The 25,368-nt window shown below is 45.7% G+C and overlaps 2 protein-coding genes across 12 annotated transcripts in view; both read left to right on the top strand.

Annotated features, from left to right (window-relative positions):
• Positions 1-20,592, top strand: part of LOC117902118 (pneumococcal serine-rich repeat protein) — a 41,301-nt gene extending 20,709 nt beyond the window's left edge. For 2 of the 10 annotated variants that reach the window (XR_004649359.1, XR_004649360.1), the window contains exons 2-11: positions 1,726-2,192; positions 9,427-9,972; positions 12,103-12,551; positions 12,662-14,364; positions 14,423-14,581; positions 14,958-15,644; positions 15,807-16,450; positions 16,506-17,163; positions 17,834-19,235; positions 19,895-20,020. Coding sequence is in view for 5 of the 10 variants with exons in the window: in XM_034813236.1 (XP_034669127.1) it covers positions 1,953-2,192; positions 9,427-9,972; positions 12,103-12,551; positions 12,662-14,364; positions 14,423-14,581; positions 14,958-15,644; positions 15,807-16,450; positions 16,506-17,163; positions 17,834-18,759 (6,012 nt within the window). In the remaining 5 variants the exon portion in view is untranslated. Of the gene's footprint in view, positions 1-1,725; positions 2,193-9,426; positions 9,973-12,102; positions 12,552-12,661; positions 14,365-14,422; positions 14,582-14,957; positions 15,645-15,806; positions 16,451-16,505; positions 17,164-17,250; positions 17,318-17,833; positions 19,242-19,894 lie in introns of those variants that run through there. The other 8 variants (XR_004649363.1, XM_034813237.1, XM_034813238.1 and 5 more) reach the window with 8 other exon arrangements.
• A 1,110-nt stretch (positions 20,593-21,702) lies between these two features.
• On the top strand, positions 21,703-24,491 carry LOC117902123 (CD63 antigen). Of its 2 annotated transcripts, none has more exons than XM_034813247.1 (4): positions 21,703-21,802; positions 23,081-23,171; positions 23,577-24,179; positions 24,245-24,491. In XM_034813247.1, the coding sequence occupies exons 2-4, from the start codon at positions 23,103-23,105 to the stop codon at positions 24,317-24,319; spliced, it is 747 nt and encodes a 248-aa protein (XP_034669138.1). In that variant the 5' UTR covers positions 21,703-21,802; positions 23,081-23,102; the 3' UTR covers positions 24,320-24,491. The 2 variants fall into 2 exon arrangements, with proteins under 2 accessions (XP_034669138.1, XP_034669140.1); XM_034813249.1 differs by lacking the exon at positions 21,703-21,802 and adding an exon at positions 22,919-23,021.
• Positions 24,492-25,368: the final 877 nt, after the last annotated feature.

Below are 25,368 nucleotides of genomic sequence, written 5' to 3'. Positions count from 1 at the left end.
CGGGCACGACTCCCTTTCGCCTTTCGAGTGCCTTCCCGGCGTAGCATTAAATTTATGCCAACGCTTAATTATACAAAATTACGCTTAATTAAATTTTAATTAACACAATCAACTAGCGCACACACTGCAGCAAAAAGTTAAAGAAGAAACCGGCAAAACGTGTCCAAAATACGAACAACCAATTTGTGAATGTGGAGTACGCCTGCGTGCCATGGCAAAAAATTCCAAAAAACCAAAACGAGACTACGAGGCGGGGTGTTTATTTCTAGGCAAAGTGCTAAAAGATTCAACGCATTCGCCAAAACCAAAAAAACCGAAAACCAAAAACCAAAACGAGTGCAAGTTCAACGGCGAAAACGGGTTTTCCATTTCCCTGCCGGCCACAACAACAGCATCGCACATGAGGAAGTTAATGCCTGAGCAGCCAGGCTAACTAAAGCAAAGCAACGCGGGCTGGAGTGGAGTGCAGGCAGTGGAAAACTTAGTAACAGTTACTATTTAGCGGTGGGCCAGAGCTACAGCAACAGCCACAGCATAAAAAATGCACTCAAATGGCTTTGGCTCTCTCTCGCTCTGGGGTGGAGTGCATCTGATGTGTCTGTGCTGAAAATCAGACCTTTTCCTGTGCGGTTTCAGTGTTAATGCTGTTCAGCACTTGTTTTGACAGCTTTAATGGGTGTAACAGTGGAACCAGAGCCTTGAAAATGACACAACTTCAAATTTTGAAGATTTATTTTAATTGTTCTGCTGAACTGACAAGTCTGAACTCTCAACCACTGTGTATCCAACAAAAAAGAGAAAAAATAAATGAAGTTCTTTCACAATTTGGACAATTACAAATGATGTGAGTGTCATCAGGCGACACGCGTACGGGGAGAATCCTCCACCTGACTACCTGAAATAATAGCGAAACAACAAATTAAATTAAAGCTAAGCAACAACACAAAAAAATAGAGCTACAAGAGCTACAAGTGGACACACATGTCCGAGATGTGCTGAGCGCCCCGAGCTCTGAGGCGGAAATAGACTGTGACATCCGCTGACAGCGAGAGGGAGAGAGGCAGAGGCAGAGACAATCAAAGAATCTAAGAGCCGCTGCCGCTGTATCTCTGACTCTTTCCATATCCGCTGGACGTTGGCCGCAAAATTTAATTAGAAATCTGCACGACGCGTCCGACTGGAGGACTGCGGAGGGAGTCAGTTCAAAGCACTTTTGCTTCCGCCTAGAAAATAACAACAACAGAAAACTACAATAATCTACTCCTATGTATCCCATATCTGTATACATTTTCTCACTTTTGCCAGAGATAATTAACTAACAAAACTTCTTTCAACTCTGCTCTTGTCATTCCAGCCAGCAGTCAACAGTCACAGCCGCAGCCTCATAGGAAAGCCTCAAATTAGACCGTGAAAGCAATAAAAATCAAAAGAGAGGCAAATAACCAGCAAAGCGTGCAAAAGGAAAAGCCAAGAAAATTATAGTCTGAGGGCGCGCGGGGAGCTCTTTTTTGTGTGTGTGCCACGTGCACACACAGTAGCAGCGGCCAGGGCCTAGAATAGCTAGAAAATTATTATTATGATAATAAATTAAAGTTGCCATTAATTTAGCCAAAACGAAACGCGAACGATCGCAGCAGAGCGACCCTAGGAACAGCTTGGACTGTAGACGGTAGACTGTAGACTGTAGACGGTAGCATAATAACAATAAATAATAATTTGAAATAGGCGAAGCAACCAGAACAAAGAAGCTGTGCAAGTAACAGAGGCATCTCCGCCTCCAAATCCTCCAGAGAAAGAGACCCGAGCAGCAGCAGCAGCAGCTAAAAAAGAAAAAGAAAAATAAACCCTGAAGAAAACCGAAAAGCAGCTCGAGCGCATCGAGCGTGCAAATTAAAAGCGCACAACAGTAGCTCCCGAGGAACAACCAGAGCTATAGCAACAGCAACAGCAACATGGAAGTGGCTACAACAAACAATCACAGTCAGAGCCATCATCATCATCATCTGCAGGCAGCAGCAGCCCAGTCCCATGGCAATGGTGGGCTGGTGGGGGCCGGGGGCACCGGCTCCCGTTCCCCATTCCAGCGTGAGGTGCGTGAATGGCAACGCATCGATCCCAATACTGGAGCTCTGTTTAGTGGACGTTTGGAGGCAGATCGCTGGATAAATGGACCACTGAACAGCTATGGCAAGGTGAGTTACAACATCTAGAGATGGCCGCGTGATTATTTATTCTTTATTATTTTTGTGAGCACTGAACGAACAAACGACTGCAAAGGGTAGACTCTTGAGCTTCTCTCAAACTATCGTGTATGTGTTGGACCATCTCCAAAACACAATCCCAAACTTAAATGCGATTACTTTTGGCTCTGATTGATGGCAGCCCATGGCTGGTCCATGCTGCTGCTGCGGTCTGCTCCCGTCTAGACCTACTTGCTGTGGCTCTTTGTTTGTCCATCGTCGTTTAAATGAAATTGAAAGGTCCGCTCTATGCTATACGCTCTGCGCTCTTCGTTCTGCACTCTTCCAGACACTTGGCACTAGACTCTGGACTGGACTGCGCCCTAAATGGAGAGGCGTTCACTAATTTAGTAGAGACTGTGGCAATTGCCGCTTGATTGCTAGTTTGGGTTTCCTTGCTGCCTTTGATTTTAATCAGTTAATAGTTTATTTAGTTGAATACCCAAGGCTACCCTGTGAGTAGGCATAAAAGAGCAGGCAAGAAGCAGCAACAGAAGTACGAAGGCAGAAAATCGTTGAGAAATCAATTGGGATATTTATGAGGCAAAATCAAAATAATAACTGAATGCTAAAATATTATTCTAAATATTTTGGTGTAACTTTCAACAATTGGAAAGTGCCATTACGCTGTGCAACAACTTTTCCAAATGTCTGGCATTTAACGATTGGATTGGGCAGCACCGTTAGCAAACCCAATAACTTAAGAACCTGAATGATGTTGGCCTCATGGTGGCTAGCGAATACCACAAGTCCAATTGGACACTGCAAACTTTCCTCCCCACCAACCCAAGTGCAACACAAACCACAAGACATGGACATGTGGCCACAGATCCGAGTATCCACTGTAAACGTTGACCGTTTTTACTCAACCATAATTAACAGGTCACACGCACACTCGCACACTCGCACATTCGCTGTGAAGCGAAACAATCAGAGAAATAAAATGAATACGATTCCGAATTGCTGAAATACAGCAAGAGAGAGGGGAGAGACTGTGCGCTGTGTGCCACTTGTGCAGAGATCTTTTCCATCATTTCTGTGGCGGGGGGCTTTCGGTTTTATGTTTTTGCACACACACTCTTGGGGCGAAACCAAAGATGATAATTAATTCGTGCTATTCTTCAGATTTTACTTGTCTTTGGGCTACGGCTTGTCTTGTCCATTGATTGCTCTAGAATTTTGTCGGTTAATTATAAATGGTGAAGCACTTCGCGGTGCCTATCGTTAAATTTATGCCTGTTCATCCACTGGCAGGCAGGCGGGCAGTCGGTCCAACGAGCCGTCATCATCACCCATCATCATCCACATCATCAGCTTGGTCGTGTGTGGTGGAGTCTTTGCGCCTCGAGTGCCTTCGCAAAACAAACAGAAAACCAAATAAAATCTCCAATGAAATAGCAGCAGATACTTAAAACAGATCTGAACTCTAAGATACTCTACCACATTCTAGGCGATTCGATTTGCTCTGCTCTGCTGGGAGAACTTCCATCAAATGTAATGACATCATGGCTCAGGTATTGGCGGTACTCAGGCACCAACTTGAGAGATTGATCCAAATAATTATGTGATTTTTTTTACCTTTGATGAAATGCTGATCGGCTTAAAAAAACAATAATAAGTAATAATGGAGTATCCCTACCCTACCCTGTCGTGCATGAGATCATGGCGGAATATCTTTAGTGCTAGGATCTTAATGGTATATGAAAATATTTCAAATTGGCATGGTACTTTTGGGTGTAATTATTTCTAGAATATTTTTAGAGCGGCTTTCTATACTTTTCTACACAAACGACGTATTTTAGATGGAATACTTAGACTCCTCTTTACAGACCCTTAAAAATGTATTATATATTATTTCCGTCTTGCAAATTCCTCTCCATATATCAGGCTTACCTTTTTTGAAGATCAGTTAAGGCTCCAGCAATTGTAATGATCGACTGCGGTTCAGTTCAAAGTTGACATTTGAAATGCAATCTCCCTGGTGCACCCAACCAGAAATTGGCGGCTCATTTAATGACCGAACAGTCACTCAATTTGGCGACTGTTACATTCATCCGATCGCTGTTGATATGCCTTTTTGCAGCTGATAGCTTTTATGACTGCAGGGTATTCGAGGCAACAGGGAAACACCAGACAGCAACGAAGGAGAGAAAGAAACAGAAACAAACCCATTGAAAGTTGTTTCATTCGGCTGACTTTGTAGCCAGGGCTTATCGCGATTGAACTTTGTTGCCACTGACGACGCGGCTGCGACTGACCGAAAAGATGAAAGAGGCTTGCGGAGAAGGCGATCGAATGTACAATCGAGGGGAAACGATCAGGCAGTAAGAATTTGCCAAAGAGTAGTCAGTCCTAGTGCCGCCTTCAGTCAAGCATCAGCTTCAGTTTCAGTCTCAGTTCGAAGAGGTGCTCGGAATCGAATTTGATTGCCAAGTCCGGGATACGGTCAACCGATGTCCCGCTGCTCCCCTTGCTTGCTGTGCCGGCAAAGTCAAAGGCAATGCGCGCCTTGCTTGCCGGCACAGATCACAGATGAAATCAATTTGGCAATAGTCAATAAACGAGAGGAGAGCAGAGCAGACGCACCCAGCCAGTCAGCCAGCCAGCCAGTCACCGTTAGGCAACACACAGATGGATAGCTCCATGACAACTTCTTCATTAGCATTATGGATTGTTGCAACAAGCAAACGAACAGAACCGAACCGAACCCAAACCAAACCAAAGAGCAATGGCAAAAATTTACATTTTCCAAGCGATTTTTGCAGCATGCAAGCGCAACAGCAAGCTCAGACCTCAGCATTTGAATTATTTGCCTGCAGTTGGAGTTGTGGGCACTGTCTCTCTACTTCTGGCCGTGTTGCCACAATGTTGCAGCCGTCTAACGGTACAAAGCCGCTGGCAATGCCGCCGCCGCCGCCACCTTTGTGGGTCACTAGGTTGCCACAAGCACAAGTCTAACCAGAAAATAATAAGAGATGCTGCAAGTACCAGGGGAAGATGCAACCAGCCAGCCAGCCAGCCAGCCAGCCAGCCACTCGAGAGATTTTCTTTACTTGTGGTCAAGGTGTGACGACTCTCTGGCGAGTGTTTGTGTGCCTGAGACATAAGTGTGGCTATCCTCTGGTGTGTAAGTTTTGCTCTGTAAGCCATTAGGCCATTTGGCTCTGGCCTGACACACACGTAAATTACTTGCAACTAATTGAGGATGTCAACTGACGTGTCTTACTTCAATTAAGTGTTTCCTCTGCCCATTAATGAACTCTCCACACACAAACAGACTGCGGAGAAATATGTGGAGATGGTTGGTTGCGGTTGGTGGACACTCCGGGAGCGTGGTGGGGCGACTTGGGGCTTCAACTTCAATGACGCAAGCCGGGCTACATATACATACCGCTCCGCTCGTTTGATTTACTACGAGCACTCGCCTGCAGCCCGACTATATAGAGATATAAAGCCAACGAGATCGTGACAGAAATAATGCATATAAAAATGTATATTATTATAGTTTAGGCATCAGGCGGGCAAAAAAAGCGTCCAACAAAATGGCCTGTGTGCAAAAGGAAGGGCGCAGGAGAGCAATTTGTTGGCAGAACAGTGGTGAGGAATATAAAGGGAACAGGGAATGGATGTACCATATCTAACATCTATAAGATGCAGACTTTAATTCCATCCAATTTCTAACAGATTCCCTTTGCATACCAAAACAACCTTCCAATCTCTTCAAGTATTCTTCTCACTGGTAAATTCTCTTCTTTAACTGCAATATGCAATAATGTATGGCCTGCACATCCCACTGTGCACAGTACCAAAGTCAGTGCCAGCTAAAAATAAAAAAGAGTCAACGCTTTGGCATGTCTATGCAGGCGATCTGTGTGTGAGCGAGCTGCCAGCCATGCAGCCATCCCAGCCAGAAAAGGCGACATGCATGCCACGGACTGAAGGACTGAGAGACGGAGAGAGACTGTAAGACAGGCGGATGGACAGACACACAGACATGGGGCAGAGGCAAGAGACAGAGTCTGCAGCAGCAGGCAGGAGATAGACAGTCAATCTTATGGCCACAGACAGGTAGACAGACAGCCACGACGACGAAGACGATGTCGACTACAGTGAGGATGATAATGATGATCATCATCATCATCATGGTGTAGCATCATTAAATTCGTTTCAGAGCATGGCCCAGGCATAGGCACAACATATTTTGGCATAGACCAAAAAGCAAAGAAAAATAGAAGGAAAACAAAACAAAAACCGAAAGCAAAGCCAAAGTCTCTTCCTCTACATCATCACGACTTTGGCTGTTATAATATATGCGGGGAGCGCTCTGTGGCAAGTCGTGGCGAGGTCTGCATTTCATTGAACCTTCAACTTGACTTTGCAATACGGATTTGGGATTTTGGTATTCAGCAATTTTCAATTTGGTCTTTGGTACACTGCGAGGCTGCCTGCGATCTGCTGCAGGCTCTCCGGCTGTAGCTTTTATCAGCATTGCCTCAGCGACTGCAGTGGAGTGTGGAGTGTGGAGTGTAGCTGCCTGGCTGCCTCAAGTTCGAGATCATGACACTGATCATGTGGCTGATCATTTTGGCCATGCTAAAATAATTCATTTACAGTTGGCTTTCTTTCGCCAGCTGCCGCTGCCGCTGCTGGCTGTGGCTTTGATTGAGGCAACCCCCTCTGGGGGACAGCAAGCTGTGAGTTTCAACAGCCATGCAGATTGGCACAGCTTAATTAGCTTGAGCAGACAACGAGACTCCAAGATCAAGACCAAGACAACAACCAGGCCACGAAATAAAAAACTTGCCAGCCAGCCAGCCAGCCAGCCAGCCTACACATGGCCAACAACAGAAAGCTAAAATGGCACACAGCAAGAGTGCAGAACGGCGAACAGCGCACATCGAACAGCATTTTGGTTAGAAGTAAAAGAGGTCAACGATAGACAGGCTCACACTGCAGGAACTACAGCGGCTGCAGGCTCACCAAACAAAATGCAGAACCAAAAGACAACAAAAAAGAGTCTCCTCTCCTCCTGACTCCATGGCAATAGTATGGCGTGAGAAACTCTGGCAGAACGTGCATGGCCCAAGGGTTCGAAACTTTGCTTATGCTCAATAATTTATGTCTGCTGTCCCGTCCCGCGACTTTGTTGTACGTACTCGTACCCTTTCTTGGTCACAGTCTGTGCTCAAGGATGAGAGTGTGACTTTAGGGAGCCGCCAGAAATGATTGCTATGCCGCGGCCATTTCGGGGCCTGCGGTCATTGGAGAAGCTGAAAGCTGCAAGTCAAAGAATTCGAATTCGAGGTTGAATGGAAGGGCACAAATGAAACGAATTGATTGAGAACTTTTCGAAGGGATATAGCCCTGAACTGAAATACGCAGAGTACAGTGCATAACAGAAGCATAAGGAAGATGGATATTGAGATAGAAGAACCACAAAGATCCCTGAATGAAGATGATTCGTGATGGAACAGAGTAACGAAAAAGAACTGATTCAACTTGAACAAAATTAGCATAAAATTCTGCAAATATTTCTATGAATCTAGTTCCCATTATTGCACACAGAACTGTACCACCACCCGCTGAAGTAATACCCTCAATTTTCCCATCTAATGAAGCTAATTATAAAGATCTCACCACAGTCGCATACTGTGGCCCATTCTCCAAGTCAAAACAAAGAGACAAACAATCTAGAACCCAAAAACCCCTGAAATGACTCAACCGCAGAACTAAATTGCACAGAATATGAATTTTGCATTGCATTTTTCATTGTTTATTCCACCGCCCTGCGGGACGGTAGAACATTCAAATTTTTGTGGGTATTATTCTATAAAGACAATGCTGGCTGCACTTTGACTCTGAATCAGCCGTTTCCATTTGGTCATTGACACGAATGGGCCACAAAAACTGGACATGGACACGGGGACACACGGACAGGCGTGTCATGGAGCGGACTAAAGTTTTTATTTGGGGCATATAATACATTTTTAGCACTATAAATCATCAAAGCAATCGATTGCCACAATCGATCTGTGGCCATTTCAAATGTGTTTGTTCATTTTGCAGTTCTTTATATTTTTCAGATACTCTTTTGCACATTTTTGGGGCAAATAATTTATGATATTTTCTAACTTTGAAGTGCAACAAATAGTTGCCTTAATAAAACAATCAATCTAGAAAGGGTGTGCCAGACTTCGGTTTCCGCAGTTCAACATTTTCTCTCCACTGTTTTAGTTTTTCTTCTGTGGTGTGTCACGGCACGACCCAATGAACGGATCTGCTAATTGTTCGAGTGCAATGGGTGCAAAAGGGTGCAGTTGCCGAGAGTCTCTCGTTTTGATTTGTAGCTGGCTGGCTGGCTGGTCACGTGTGCCGTAAGCGAGCGAGCAACAGCTGTCCAGATAAGAGCCGCCACGGAGCACAGATCATGAAGCACGGCGAAGTGATCAAGCGGCTGGGCGAGACGCTTGACGGTCAAGTGTTTCGTCTAGCAACTTTCATACGCCCCGTTGCCGAATGCCGAATGCCATGCGACAAACCAAACACTTTAAACGCCCCACACGAGGGACACACCCTCAAAAAAGTAAAACCTACACACATGCGCACAGAGATTTGTATCTGTGTGCTACATACAATCGCCATCGGTTGGAATTGCTTGTTTAATGTTTTATTTATATCATTTGCAAGAGATTTGAATGTTTGTTTAGGCAGGGAATGGCCAAGAGCCAGGCATTTATCGGCCCGGTAATTGAGATATAAATTAGATCAAACGAAATCGGATACTTTCGAGTGTTTGCATAGGACTGAAAATAATGAGAATGTAATGATAAAATAATAAATGAATATACAAAATAATTGTGGCAATACTTCAAACAGAAATCTATCAATAACAATAATAAATAATACAACTTTTTTATTAGACATAATTGAGTATTTCTTGGACTACAATGGATTTTGCTCGGTTTCACTCACTAGGGATGTGTCAACACTTTCAGTTCCCCGCAATCGTCCAACTAAATTTATGAAAATCTTACTAAAATACCAAAAATACCAAAAATACTAAAAAATACCACAATTAATTGTAAAACAAAAATCCTTTGATCCACTCATTATCCTGCCATTCACTCAATCCCGCAACTCTCTTTCTCTCTCTCCCATCTCTTCCTCTCTCTCTCTCTCCCTGCAGATATCCGATTCCCAAAACATCTCACAGCCGAACGGCACACAGCACACACAGCGCAAACAGTTGGAGGTGCTGAAGGCACGCACCGCCAACGGCGCCATGCAGGTGATACGCACACAGACAGTACAAAAGACCTCATCCACCACCAGCAGCAGCACATCGCGCGGCTGGGCCGCATCCTCCACGTCCACCACGACCCGCACCAGTGTTCCTACTCCGCCAAGCATTTGGTCACCGCCGGCATCCAGATGCAGGCCCAAGCCCATGCCCAGGCCCAGGCCCACCTCTCAGAGTGTTGACATCTGTGAGCTCAGCGACGATGATAGCAGTCTCAGTGGCAGTCTTAGCAGCGACATTGGCATCGTATCCCCGGCCATGTCGACGCTGCGCAAGCTGAGCAATGGCCAGGAGCACATCGACGATCATGTTGATTTTGTTGTGATTAATGGTGAAGGCAGCGATCAAGACGCTGACGTCGCTCATTTGCACAAACTCGGACACAATTTGTTACCCGATACGGCTCCAAGTTTGAAATTGAGCAATCTAATGGTAAGTCCGCAGTCCGCAGTCCGCAGCCCGTCGTTGCCCATTGCCCATTGCCCAAATGCCCATTGGCTATTGGACAGACTAGACTCCGAATACTCCTCCTATGCGGTAGTCCACCAGCTTTTGTGCCTCTACAATTTTTCACTCGCTCGCTTCTTGTGGCTTTTCTTTTGGCTTTTTGTTTGTTTGTTTGCTTATTTTTTTGTTGGCTCATTAGCATGCGCTGAGTCGATGTTTGCTTGTGTTTTCTGTGCCTTTGCCTTTGCCTTTGCTTTTGCTTTTGCAGTCATTTTTCTCTCCGAATTGGCTGGAGGAGTGCGGAGTACGAGTAATCTCCTGCCACGGCCATGGCAATGACCGAAAATGGTCAGTTGTTAACGGTCTCTGATTGTTGTTGTTATTTAAGGGGGAAATGCTCATGCTCTGCGTTTACTCTGAGCTGCGGGAAAAATCATCATGAAAACTTGTAATGATCCATGGATGAGAGGGTGGGAAAATGTTATTGGCCGAGCAGATTGATGTGAAGTGGGGAACCCCCTACTGATTGTGGGTTACAGACAACCAAGAGGAAGTTCACGATAATGTGTGCCATCTCATGGGCAGAAGCTTGAGTATAAGCTTGAGCTTCTAGAGTACAATATTTGCTTTATTTTTAATTCTATGTTAAAGATTTCATCTGCTAACAGAGACTCATTTAATAATATTTAATAATTATTTCAATTTTTGCCTTGTATTAAAATATTTTTAAACACATTTCGATCTAAAACTTCAGTTCTTGGCACCATAAGTGATCCAATAATATTTTGTACCTCTCTAGGTAGGGGATTTACTTTCAAAAGTTGAGCTGAGGTCATCTGTCACAGCCATAAAAGTAATATCCATGGATTAATAGCCGCAATCATAGCAGAACATCAGACAGGCTACCAAAGAATATTAACAAAAGTCACAGCTCGTCGTCTGCAATTGGCAAAATGCCATACATCACAGTCTAGAAAGAACACCAGACTAGACGACACACCTCCACACACGCTCTCTCTCTCTCTCTCTGTCTGGTTCTAATGAACGATTGAGTCAGCAATCGAATCCGATCGATATGGAAAGGCATTAAAATCGATAATAATAGCCCAGGCCCAATTAGGCGTTTGCTTAGCACTTCAATCGGGAGAGGAACATTTGGGTCATGACCACAATGGAAATTTCTTTGGCAACTCTCTCGTCGCTCATTAGGCCAACCAGTAAAAAAAACTGTCTAATTATTGAGCAGCGCTAACAACAAAAACTTAGCTGCGAAAGTGTCTTGCCGCCAGACACAACCGCCCACAATCAGCAGCCAGTTCGGGTCCATCAAACTTGACACCAAGCAATTTCTTTGGCCAAGTTTTTTCCCCTATTTCAGCAGAAATATAAATGAAAGAGATGAAGTAATATACGAGTAGAGAGTGGGAAGAAGATTTCTATGTTGTCCTGAGGGTAGAAGTTGGAGATGTTCAGGAAGCTATAAAAAAATAGTTATTGCAAAAAAAGTTAATTAGTTTTTGGTTGGTTGGAAGACTTTTAACTGATTTTCTGAGTTTTGCCTTGGGAAATAATTACAGCCAGAGATGATTAAGTGCTTATCTAGTTATATAAATAGATATAACCATCGATCCATGCCTATGCCTATAGCTTTTCGATATTTCAAATTGTTATTCCATAATCTAAGCATTCCATATTCATTTTATGTATTTTGAGATATTATTTAATCAAATAACGAGACCATAAACTGTATTATTTTATGCATATCATACACCCAACAATCATCGATCATTTGACATAAATTCGTGCAAATGCGGAAACTCATTTAGCCAAGGCTACAAGTGACACACAGACAAATATACAGAGTCAAATGGGACTTAAGTGCTAAGCACTTCCTTAAGCAGCTCCTGTCAAATAATGCACCCACTCCTTTGGGCATACAAATAACAATTACAGCCAGCGAAAAAAATGAATGGAAATAAACAGAACGAGGGGGAGACACGACACGAGACACCCGCACTCGCACTCGAGCTGAGCTCAGGCTCAGGCTCTTCTTTTGTGTTTTTATATGTTTTATCTTATTTTTATATATTTTTACGTTTGCTTCGCCATTTACAGAAAAGCAGTTCGAGTATTTCCAGCCAAAGCAGCAACAATTCAAATTTAACAACTGCAGCAGCAACAGCCACAGCCACAGCCACAGCGGGCAACACCCACAGAAGTGCGGGCAAAATAAGCCTACATGCAATTGTTGGACCAGAATCATCATCATCATCCACATCCACGTCGTCCGCTTGGGCCAAGCAGCAGCAGCAGCAGGCCGACTTATATGGCCAGCCACCATCAGCCAGCAACGGCAGCGGCAGCAGCGGCAGTCGCGTGGGTGTATCCCAAGCTCAGCCTCAGCCTCAGTCTCAGCTTGGTACTGGATCTGATGCTGACGTAGCTGTTGTTGTTGCTGTTGCTGGTGCTGGTGCTGGTGGTGGTAGTACGCCAACGCGACTTCGTCGTGATTTGGAAAGTTTCCGGCATTATAACGATGACGCTGCCAACGACGATGATTTGCGGTGAGTGAGCAGCAGCAGCACAAAATACTCAAAATTTCATGGCATTATCCAAATGGAACTCTGATACCAAGCACACACATTACTCGTACTTTTATTTCACTCCTCGACAGGCTCAGCGCACGGCATCAGCGTCGCCAGCAGGTGTCCCAGTCGGTGTATGCCCCGCCGTTGCCAGCCATTGGCAGTGGGCTGCTCCAGCGCTCACGCTCGATATCCACGGACGATCTCAGCCAGGATTGGGAGCGCAACGAGGAGCAGGAAGAGGAGCCGGGCGAGTGGCGACGCGTCAGCAAGCTGCGTCGCTCCTTTCAGTCACAGGATCACTACAAGACGAACGTCACACGGCCACGTCCCTTGGATTTGCCCAGCAACTCGGTGAGTGTGGCCCGCATGCGCGCGGAGCTGGAGAACGGTCGTCGCTTGCACACGGCCATGCGGAATAATCACGTGGATCTGGCGGCACTCGACACCATATTGAATACCCAGACGGCCAAGCCAACGGTGGCCAAGAGGAACACGTTCCTAACGGCCGAATCGCTGCAGGAAATACGCGGCAAGCTGAAGAAACTCTCGGACGAGAGCCTGTACAAGGAGGACTTCCTGGCCTACCACCAGGCTCGACCCAAGCTCAGGGAACAGTCCGAGGAGCAAGTGCAAGTTCCCGTGCAAGTGGCAGCTCCACTGCCGGCACCCTCAGCCTTTCGTCCCGTGCACAATACCCACAGCCTGGAGTCGCGTCAGCGGCAGAAGGACACCAGCACTGAGTGGCATTTGCGGCGTAAGTCGTACGGCTTTGAGAAGATGTCGCCACCCGAGGATAAGAGCATCTTCCGGGTGGATGCCTCCACGGACAGTGGCCTGGGACGCTCCGGCGAGCAGCTGGGCAATTGGTCGCCCACGGAGAGAGAACGGGAGCGGGAGAGAACCGCTGCAGCAGCAGCAGCTCATCTGAATAATGGTGGAGGCACCATTATACACTTTGGACGTGTGGCCAAGCCACCTGCAAGTCCGGTCAATGAGGGAGAGTTGAGCAAGCGGCACTCGATTGCCGTGGAGGAGACCTGGCGCGACATACGCAAGACATCGCAGGTGCATGTGAATGGAGGGACGGTGACTAGCAGCAGCAGCAGCAGCACCACAAATACCAGCAGTCAACTGCAGCGGAACAGCGCCCAGAAGCGTGTGGAGTTCTGCAAGACAGAGGTACACTTTGCCGCCGAGTCGGGACGGGTGAACATTGTCGAGACAGATGGCAAGCCGCCGCCCACGAACAACTTTCGCCGCAGACGACGCAGCACTGCCAGCGGACCGCTTCAGAGTCTGGTGAAGTCAGCCAGTGTTGGTGGCAGCACCACCACGAGCAGCAGCAGCGGCAGCGGCAGCAGCAACAGCAACGACAATGTGACCCACTTTGGGGATGATCCACAGCGACGCAAGACGATAGCCACCAGCACAGTGGCATATCGAGCCACACTCATGGATCCCCCGGAGGTGGTTAGCCAGCCCACAGCCACATTGACATCAACGTCCACATCGGCAGCAGCAGCCCAGACATTGTCCCAGGTGACAGTCACGCTGGAGCCACGCTACAGTCTGACGGAGTCAACGTCGCGGAACAGCTACACCTCGACCAGTGGCGTGGATACGACAGACAACGAAACGGATGAGCTGTCCAACATTCGGGGCATCCTGAAGAACAAGCCAGTGAAACCGAAGCCCTATCATCTGGGTGAGAATATCGAGAGTGCCGATGTCCTGTGGAGTGTGCCGGCAATGAAGGGCGAACGCGAGAGTCCCTCAGGCAGGGATAGTGGTAAGAGTCTTTCAATATCTCAAGAGTATGTGTATAAATATTTGTACCCCCCACACAGGCATCACTAGTGACTCTCCCATCTCTGCCAAATCGGTGGCCGAACGCATAAGAATTGTGGAACAGCGACAGCAAGTCCAGAAGCAAACCTCGCCCGCGGGCAATGGCTACTCGACGAAGATCAATGTGAGCCTCGGTGCAGAAGAGTGGCCAGAAACAGGTTGGTATACGGGTTGTACCTTGGGTTGTGCCTGTAGATTATTGTTTAGTAGTTTTGTCTAGCAAAAAATCTAGCATTTTGTGGTTATTATCTGTAGTTTATTTATGGGTTAATTAGCCAATGGACTCCTCTACTCGAACTCTACTGCTCTCCTGCTCTCTGATCTCTGATCTCTCCCTCGTAATGCATGTGTGTGTCTGCTCCACTGTCAACGCTGCTTCCTCTACTCCTACCTCTAATGCTACATTTAAGCTCACTTTGCTAACTGAATAACCAACATCTGCCACCTGTGGCAAGCGTGTCTCTCGACTAAAAACCAAATACCAAATACCGAAACCACACCAACAAAAACACTTTCCGCACATTTCCCATACAGGCACACATCATTATCATCATTATCGTCGTGCCAGTGCCCAGGAGCTGTTGCTGGAGGATCTGCGCAATCACCAGCGCATCCTGGATGAGGGCCTCAAGTCGACGTCGCTCATCATGAAGACCATGCGCTCGGCCAACGAATTCGATGAGGCCATGCGACGCCTGAGCATAGCCTCGATCGAGTCCGCGCTGATCCAGCCCACCATTGTGGTGCCCACGCCAATGCTGCGCTCCCACAGCTACCAGGAGGAGACATCATCCTCGCGTCGCACCTCAACCACCTCCATAACGAGCAGCGACTTGTTCGGCAGTGCCCTGTACGACTCATTGCCACGGACACCGCTGGCCCCACTGGCACCGCCGCGTCTCAAGCTGCTCGGCAATACACAGATACCCGTGAGCCAGCAGTTGACACAGCTGCGGCGGCTGTACGATGCCGCTGAGCAGGATGCGGAGGAGGACAGTGCCGATGAGGAGGTGAAGCGTTACTTTCGCGACAACAGCAACAGCGACAGCGGCGGCGGCACTCAGGCCAGCTCCTCGCCGGAGACAGTGCATCATCATTCTCAGCCGCTGCCGCAGGCGGATGTGTTCAAGGGCAGCGAGTACTCGAGCAGCTGGAGCCGCTTGAAGGCCAAGCGCACCATCTGGAAGATTGAGGCACAAGATCAGATGCTGCAGCGAGCAGGTAAACCCATCCCGGTTGATCCATTCCGTGGGGGAGGAGGGAGGGCTTGGCGGGTTAGAGGAGTTCATTTTAGGTTATCAGGCAACAAAGAGAGATCTCCAGGCAGAATACTTTTGCAATCTCGTCTAATCGTCACTTTCTCCCGCTCACTTTTCTTCTTAGATCTACCCAAATCGAATGTCATGAACATTGCTCTGCATTCTCCGCGTGTGGAGAAGCCCAAGGCCACGCCGCCAACTCTGCGCATTGGCCAGCTCATTCCAGTGGCCAAGCCGCGTACCCTCTTCATTCAGCCAACGTCTGTGGAGGCGCCTGACGATTCCGGCAGCGAGTCCCTGAAAATAGTCAAGGAGGCGCGCGGTGCCCGCAAGCTGCGCGAACACGAACTCTCCTACTTTGGAGTCCAGCAACTGCAGCAGCAGCAACAAACGAAATTGTCGACGACTTCAACGAATCCCAGAAGAACGCTGCCTTCGCGCAGCAAATTGAGCCACACGGAGGAGGCTGTGGCTCCCACAACGACAACCACCAAGTGGCAGCTGCTCAACGATCGACCCGACCTGCTGCGGCACAGTCCGCAGGACAACGACTACGACGATGACGAAGATGATGCTGACAATGAGGAGCATTGCTATGAGAATATTGCCAACGAGTTGACAACAACATTCCGGGTGAAGTCGCCACCGCATTCGCATTCACCTTCATCGCGTTCCCGTTCGCCCGGCAGCTACGAGCGGAAGACAGACCTGCAAAGGGATGCACAGATACTGAGCGAAATGACCCGCAACGCTGATCAAACTTTGAAGGTATGTGCTGAGGATTTCCAAGTATGTTTAGCCCTAAATTCGAATGCTTCTGCAGTCACTCTCCGATGAGGCGGCCATCAAGGATCAGCGACGAAGATCGTGCTCACTGCAGCGCCGCAGTGGCAAGCCCCTGGAAACCATCGACGAGAAGGTCTACAACGGGGAGCGTCAATCGCTGAGTGTGGCACGTGGCACCTTCGCCTCGGAGGCGCGTCGCAATTCGCGACAGTCCACGCCCTCCCCAACACCCACACGGGCACGCAGCTCCTCCCAGTCGTCCATCGAGTGCTGTCCCCGTGACCGTTCCCGCTCCAGCTCCCGCGAGTCCAACACCCAAGGCGCCGGCTCCTCGGACGACCAAGCCAGCAAACATCGGGCCGAGCGTCTGCGCATGCGCACCCCCAAACGCGAAAAGTCGCGACACGAACCTGTCGAGCAGCGCACCAGTCGGCACACCAGCAAGCCCAGATCGAGCACAGCTCATGCTGCGGCTGCTGCTGCCACTTCTTCGCTGGAGTCCAAGCGTAGCTCCCATCACAGTCGTCACCGAGATGTGGAACACGTGTCCAGCGAGAGCAAACACAGCTCGGGCAGTCGTCTGCTGCGCTCCTCTCGTGTCAGCGATGAGAGTCGTCCACGTCAGAGTGCGCTACGTGAACGGGAACGCTCCCGAGGCAGTGAGAAGCATCGCGAAGAGCTGACACGTTCGCGGGGTAAGTGCTCTTAAGGGTATAGAAAAGAAACTCTACCACAAAGGATCGACTGGAAAGAACGAAAGATCAATTGCTTATCTCTTGCAGAATTACTCGTTTTGGGCTTGCTCATTATGGGTGCCACACAGCCCCAGAGGATGAGCAAACGCTTTAGGTTCGATAGATCAGATCAGTTCAGATTCGTTAAACAAAACTAAACAGCACACACAGCACACACTTTATCTTTATAAACACAAACCACAGACGAGGAGAATTTAATTAATAACACAGTTCCATTAGCAGTACATTTATGAATGTCAGTCCTTTCGCTTATGGAACATTTGCACAGCGTTTGATGAATGTCTGCCTAGGCACACGTTACACAAAAATATATCTGAAAATTAAATTGATAATTGAGAAGTGAAAAATAACTTCTTTCCTACAAATACTTACTCACAGCACACACCCAAAGTTGATTCTAAAACAGTTAACAGTATTTTGTTAGCTAGTAATTAAACGTAAATAAAATTTATTAAGAGCAGGCACCATAGAGAAAATTGAGTGGCACTTGGAAAGTCCCATTAAATGTTCCCAGTCCCGTGACACACTTGAATCTAAACCAAGTTAACAGTCGTTTATAATTTCCATGCAACGAAAGCTAAAGCTAATCTCTTTCGTAACCCTCCTGCAGGTCACTCCAGTCGCTCTAGGCACAGCAGCGAGCAGGCAGCACAGGCGGCGGCTGGAACGCGTGAGAGCAGCAGACCAAGTAAGACGAGATCGAGTCGCAGCACTCACGAAGCGGCAGCGGCGACCACACACAAAAAGTCCACAACAGCCACAGCAAAACCATCGAAATCCACAACGCATAAAGCAACCACAACAAACACCAGCAACAGCAACACCAGCAACACGACAGCTATAACCCCATCCACTCACAACGAACTGACGTACGTATACGTAACGAATTTAGCACCTACAAAAGCCGGGGAGGAAGTGGCAGCGGAAGCGGCAGCTAAGGCCATCGATGCAGATGCAGACTATGCCAGCATTGAGGAGATATCGAATCCAAGTCCGATGGTGCCACTGCCACCGCCGCGTCGCAAGCGCAAGAGATCCCTCATACCCGTGCCCGTACAGCCCACCGCCTCGTTTGAGTACCGCACCAAGCTGGAGATGATTCCGCCCAGCTACTCGAATCAGTCGACGCTCAGGTGTCGCAGCATGGCGCGGCGACCTGCCATGAGGAAGCCCTCGCTGAAGGCCACCCAGTCGACCAGCTCGAGTTTCGCCTTTCTGCCGTATCTGGCGGCCGAGCGGAATTCGAGTGTTAGCCATGTCTATGACAATTATTTGCTGTACACGGCAGCAGGTGGTGCCAGTGGCAGTGCCAGTGCCAGCCAAAAGCTGGAAAAACTTCGTCCATATCAGAATAATCTCAGCAATGATCATGCTCAGCTCTTTGGCGGCACGGCTGGGGGTGCGGCTGCTGGTCGTGGTCCGGGCGCGGGTGCGGGTGCGGGTCGGTTGGGCGGCTGGCCAAAGCGTCTGAGGATGCGGCAGGTGCGCAGCAGCGTCTCCACGCACCAGCCCTTCGGCATCTGCACATGTTCATAGTCAGCGCTGGAGGCGCACACAGCACAGCTCAACTCTGCACAGCACACACTCGTAGAGAAATGAAACCAAAAATAAGCAAAACAAACAAAAAATATTGTATCGGATGCAAGGATCTCGTCACACACAAGTTACATTTACAAATAATCCCAATGCACGAAAAATGTTTGATAAATGTTTGAATATTTCCCCCACATATTCCGTATTCCTAATCCCCACCACTCCCACCCACTGTGTTCCCCCTACTAATACCTAAACAAAAACCAAGCAAAACTACTACTGATCCGTGAGAGAGATTTTTCGTTGTTCATTTTTTGAATATTGTTTTTTTGGAGCGCACACAAATCAAACAAAAACAAAAACAAATCAAAACAAAAACCCAACCCGGCCAAAGCACACACGCACAATAAGGGGCAGGGAGAATGAATCCATTTGTTGGATTCGTTGTTCCATCTGGTTCTGTTTTTACTTTTCACAGCGTAAGCGTTTTTATTTTTGTCAAAATTTTGTTCTCTTTTCTAACACCCCAAGTAGTGGCATGTTGGGTTGCAGCTAAGGCGTAATGTATTGTAGCAGGAACTAAAGTATTGTATTGCATGGCATGGTTGGAACTAGTAGTAATAAACTTCCCTCAAAGTATACCCAAATTCTGCTAACATTTAATTCGAATAACTATCTCTTTTTTCGTATTTTATTGGTAATTTGTTTAACCTTCGACTAGTGGAATTGCATGTTTGTGTGCCATTAAAACTCTATTAATATTCGATCCTAACTCTCTATCTGACTATCCCCACTCATGCACTCGTCCCACCCACTCTATCGTATCAGTAGTACTCGACTCTAAACACTGACTATGAACATGTTGCTGGAAACAAGAAAAGAAAATGCAAAACGAAATCATCAAATCAATGAAATTAGATCTATAAAAAATACGAAACACCACCAAAAAACCACATCAAGTCTAGCTCTGTTCTATTTTTTCTTTAGCAACCTTGAAACTACGTAGTTGAAGTAGCATTTTGGAAATACTCGTACTATCGCCTAAGAACAGTAGAAAAACTATTAAAAATACAATCTACATTTGTTCTCAAATACTCAATACAAAACTAATCAATTTATTGTGTATGTTCCCATTTAGACACGGTAAAAGCACACTGAATGGACACCACCATCATCAGCATAGCAGCAGCAGCAGCAAGCATCATGGATCAACTGGGCAGGGCCATCGGGAACAGCCCCATCATGTGCACAGCCTGACAACGACGACCATTGCGGCCTCCAGGCATCAGCGGGATCGCCATGGCAAGGATAGAAAATAATGTGGGGAACTACAACGAAGCAAACGAACTACTAAAAACATAAATAATTAATTAATTTAAATCACACACACATACAATATGTAATACTTACGAGAGTACTAACCCCTTCAACGACAACCCCAAATTCGATGAGACTTTATTTGTTTTTTGGTAATTTTTGAAATTTTCTGGCATTGTGAACAAAATTTCAAACAAATTACAAGCGGTTGATAAAAATACGATATGAGAACGCCCCACTAACTGATTGATTAATACGCATACACATTCGATTGGACAAATTGTGACTTTGAAAATGTTCCAGCTCCAGTTACAGTTCCTGTTCGCATTTCCACCCCACATACTCGAACGCGCTTTGGCATTGCACTCGAAATTCAAGTATTAAAATTATGCCAGCAATTTCCCCAAATGAAAACAACTAAAAACTAAACACTTAAAAATAACAAATGATACTCATATATATTCTTCGGTAGCATTTAGTGTACGACAAGTGGAAGTGAATTAAAATAAATACATCAAATATATTTCGATTATACTCATGCATAAACTGAATATATTGCACAATAATTGAGCTTTGTGTTTTGATTTGATAACAATTTTGGAATACTCTCTCGAGACTGGTCGAATTTTTTGGACTTAAGAAATGTGCGGCATACTTTTGGGGTATGCTTAGGCCTACAAAATAGCATTAAAAAGTCACAGCCTCTCAGTTATTGACGTCCTTAACAGACTCCGACGATAAGGTACACTCTCCCGATTAGAGCTTCTGTGCTAAAACAACGTTAAAGTGGCAACCAAAACCAATCTGGTTTTGGGCCGTTTTTGCGATGCAATTCGTAACTGTATTAGTTTATAGCAGGCAGCTTTTGACCGAGTGAAACAACTTCATTTGATTGCTGTTCGCCTGGTAGTCGGTTCAAACCGAGTTTCTAGTTTTCGGCCATTTCAGCGATTCAATTTGAAAAGTTTTTAAAGAAATTTCCTTTATTATTTGTTAAAATTTTTATAGCTACAAAAGGATTTTATACTTTTTCTCCTTAAAATATTTTTTAAAAATAAATTTTAATGAAAAGATTTCCTTTCAGTAGAAATTGAATTTAATAACTTGCTTAGTTGCCTAGAGCTAATAGAGCAGCCTGTACTATCAGGAATGCTGTGGAGCTGCTGAAGTAGTTATCCTTATCGGCGGGTTCCAAACCAAGAAAAACGCCAGTGAGTGTGAGTGGTGTATCATCAGAAGACGCTGCAAAAATAAAGAGCTTGACGAAATCGTAATTTGCATTGGCCTACCAGCTTCTACACCACCATCTCCTTCGTTACCAGCTGAAATTATCAAAGGAGAAGCGATTAGTGATCAGGAACCACATTGACATGGCTGCCACCTCGGCCAGGGCCAATGATGCCATTGCCTCCGACACTGCCCATTCCGCCCACACACACACACCAAGACCCGAAGCGTGCTAACTGCGGAAAAAGCTTTTTCGCAGCTTTTCAACCAAGTATTCCACATGTTATTTTTTATCACTAAAGTCACCCACACCTCGACGGTCTTGCAAACATTCATACATGGTATATAGGGGGAAAAAACTACGATGAGTACATACATATGTGTATTTCACATTGATAATCCTATAATGTGAGCACCGGCGAACGTCAATGGTAGACAGCGCTCAGTTGTTGTCCAACCGTCGTCACGTCAAATAAGAATTGTCCACTCAACCTGCTGTGCCGTGAGTAAAGCGAAACAGAAAAACCAACTCAAGTGGCAACTGCATTCGCTATCAACGAGGGCATCGATAAGGAAAAACTGCTCAGTTCGAAAATATATCTTACAATAATTATGTATCGTGTTGGCAGTGTCTTGCTAAACACATAAACTCAAGTGCGAAACTGTTCCAGCCGCGCAGGTGTTATGACACACGAATGAGTCATCGATCTGATAAGACGATGAGCCCACAACTAGTTAGCTTTCCTATCTAATTGCTGATTGATTATCAAAAATTGCTTTGTTTATTGAATTGCAATGGTGATAAGATTTTGTCTGGTCTGGATTTGTGCTAAAGTTAAAGGAGAAAGTGTCAAATTGAGTCACATTCGTATTTGTTTTGCAAAGAGGGTCAATGCTGTGGGTTTCTGTACCCAATCGAACCAATTATACCAAGTGCTTGTGACAAACTTTCAATTTCCATTTGATGCTGCCAAAAGTAGCAGATAACACAGAAGACTTTAAGCTGTAAGCTTTAGATCAGGACAAAATCATAGAGTGGGGCATAATTCGATCAAATTAAATCTCAACCACATTTCAATAATCTGGATACAAATATAACATATTTCAGAGACTAATTTCAGGAGCTTCGTTTATAGCTGTAAGGCTGACAATTGTTTTGCCAATAATAAATTAAAAAGGGGCGGTAGTAAATACATAAAATAAAATATAAACAGCGGTGACATTGGTTGAAAAGCTCTTCGGTTTCGACTTGATACGCCTAAAAAATGTAGCGAACGCTCTTTTAAAGTTATCATATCTATTTTTTCTAATGAATGTAGACGCTTAAATTCATCAATTTCAAAATATTTACTTCGTATTTGGTATAAAATAAATTGCCCAGTTTCTTTTTGTGCGCGCTCTTATCTAATCGCGTTACCAAAATTTTCATTTATCTTGTCTGAAATGGCGGGCCTCAGCAACACCAACAACAGTAACTACTGCCGCAGGGGCTTTGACCACATCTGGCTTCAAACAAAAGCATTTTACCATATCATTTACCGATAAGACTACAACAAAAAAGTTTTTATATGTGTACCTACACACTCGTATATGGGTTTGATTAGAAACGAGCCAGTAAACTGTGCCGTGGTGTCTTTGGTTCACCTGCAGCGCATTTCATTAAACTTTTGAAATCAATTCGCTTCGGTAGTGTTGTGTTTAACTTTCTATCCGCCCAAGCAGTTAGTTAATCTCCATTCCCTTTGTTCTAGTTTTAATAATTATATTTTGATTTTTACAGAATCTAAAACAAAAGCTTCATCATGTCTATTCTAACGGGCAGCGCAAATGCTGTCAAGTACACGCTATTCGGATTTAATTTGATCTTTTTGGTAAGTAAACGAATAATTTATGGGCTTGCATGAGTCATAGCCAGCTCCAGCCATAGGCTAGTGCCACTGCTATTGGAGATTAGATAGGCAAAGTGATTCTTTCTCCTATGTACATAACAAAGAGGGGAATCACGTATGTACGTATGAGATGTGTACATCCGTTCATAAATAAATAAAAAATAAAAATAAAATATAAATACCCTTCAGATATAATCAATATATATCTAATCGCAACAAAAATAGATACAAATGATATCATTTAAGTTCTTAACTCTCCTGTAAAGGAAGGGAAACATTAGGCCCATCGATAAGAAAATCATTGGCATTCCCAACTATCTATCTTATCTCGCACTGTAAGGAAACCTGTGAAAACAGACTTAAAATGATTTGCTATTCCTCTTGCAGATCACGGGCATTATCCTTATAGCCGTTGGTGCTGGCGTCGGTGCCGTTTACACTGGCTATGAACTCTTTTTGGCCGGCAAGTTCTTCTCGATCCCAACATTCCTCATTGTGATCGGTGCCTTCATCATTATCATCACGTTCTTTGGCTGCTGGGGTGCTCTCAAGGAGAACTACTGCCTTGTGCTCAGCTTCTCGATCATGCTGGCCATCATCTTCATTTTGGAGCTGTCCGCTGGCATCAGTGGCTATGTGTTGCGCAATGATGCTGCCTCATTGATAAAGACATCGCTGCAAAGCTCGCTGAAGGACTATAATTCGTTCAACCAAAACCCAACCACCGCCCTGTGGGACGACGTTCAGCGCGATTTCCACTGCTGTGGTGTGACAGACTACACGGACTGGAAGACGCCCTTCGAGAACGGCTCGCTGCCGATCTCATGCTGCACCATTCCCGTGGGAGCAGCCGGCACCTTCTCCTGCTTTAACAATTTCACGAGTGAGATTGAACGTCATCCCTATGGTTGCCTGGACGGATTCTCCAGCTACATTGCCTCGCACGCGGTCAGCCTGGGAGCAGCTGGCGTTGTCATTGCCGTCCTTCAGGTGAGTTGATCAAACTTCTGCTGCATCTGTCCTCTCCGACTAATCCTCACTTCGAACGTCCACAGTTCTTTGGTGTTATCTTTGCCTGCTATGTGGCACGTGAGATCAAAATCCGTAACGGCATTACGGGCTTCATCTAGAGGGAACTCAACTCAGAGAGTTGCGGATCAGATGCCCTTGGCTGGTAATTTATATTTAAGTCAATAGTTTGATCTTTTCCATCAGCTAAAAATATATATACATACACATACATATATATTGCATGTGTATAGCATATGAAAATTGGTAAATAAAATTTAGCTCTTACAAATATTCGCTTGCTTTTAAATAGGCTTTGCGCCTATCAGCGATGTTGATTTTATATTGAGCAGATTCTGGGAATCTAATCTAATCGAATGTGGTATAAGCTCACATCTAGTTGAAAACTGCAGTCTGCCACACCTGTAAATCGATCGGACGTATGCGGCTTTCAATACTAACCTAATTATTGACATTTTTTAGTTTTATTTCTGCTCTTAATTAAACATCACAAGATTAAATACGTTTAAAATAGGGAAAAGGGTAGCAATGGAAAGGTTATATTGCGGCAGTTACGGATATTTATTTGTGGTTTTTTAAGTCAAGCAGTGCACTGCTTAACGAAGCAGTATAGAAGCAGTGCCACACGTTCCATGTCGATCAAGAGAGGTATCTGGGCAGCCGCAACTATTAATTTTGTTTCTAATTCAGAACCATGCGAGCCAGCGCACACCTGTGTTTGCCTATGAATAATTTACACCTATATGGAAGTGCAGTATGATTAAAAAATCGATAAAACATAGCGGTTGACTCATTTATAAAATGAAAATCAGATCGATAATGTGTACTCGATGCTTGGCCTTGGGCGCCCTGAACTTGAACAGTAGGCAATACTACCGGTAATTGGAGCGGGGGGCACATGGCCAGGGAGAAACCATCTGGTTAGTTGGGATTTGGAGACATTCTATTGCTGGATTTTAATGCTTTTTATAATATTGCGAAATATGTACATATGAGAGCTGTGGCAGCAGCGAAAAACAAAGGAACCATTATCTTATCGCTAATGTTTATCTAACTGGAAAACTGTGAACAATTACGGGGACCTGATAAGCACCGCTTGGAAAGCTGCCCAACGAGCGTCAGAGCACTCTCAGAGAGCGAGAAAGAGAGG

This window comes from Drosophila subobscura, chromosome U, assembly GCF_008121235.1.
Source record: "Drosophila subobscura isolate 14011-0131.10 chromosome U, UCBerk_Dsub_1.0, whole genome shotgun sequence".
NCBI classification, from domain to species: Eukaryota; Metazoa; Arthropoda; class Insecta; order Diptera; family Drosophilidae; genus Drosophila; species Drosophila subobscura.
The sequence above is the reverse complement of the archived record's forward strand: the minus strand, read 5'-3'. Positions and strand labels throughout refer to the sequence as shown.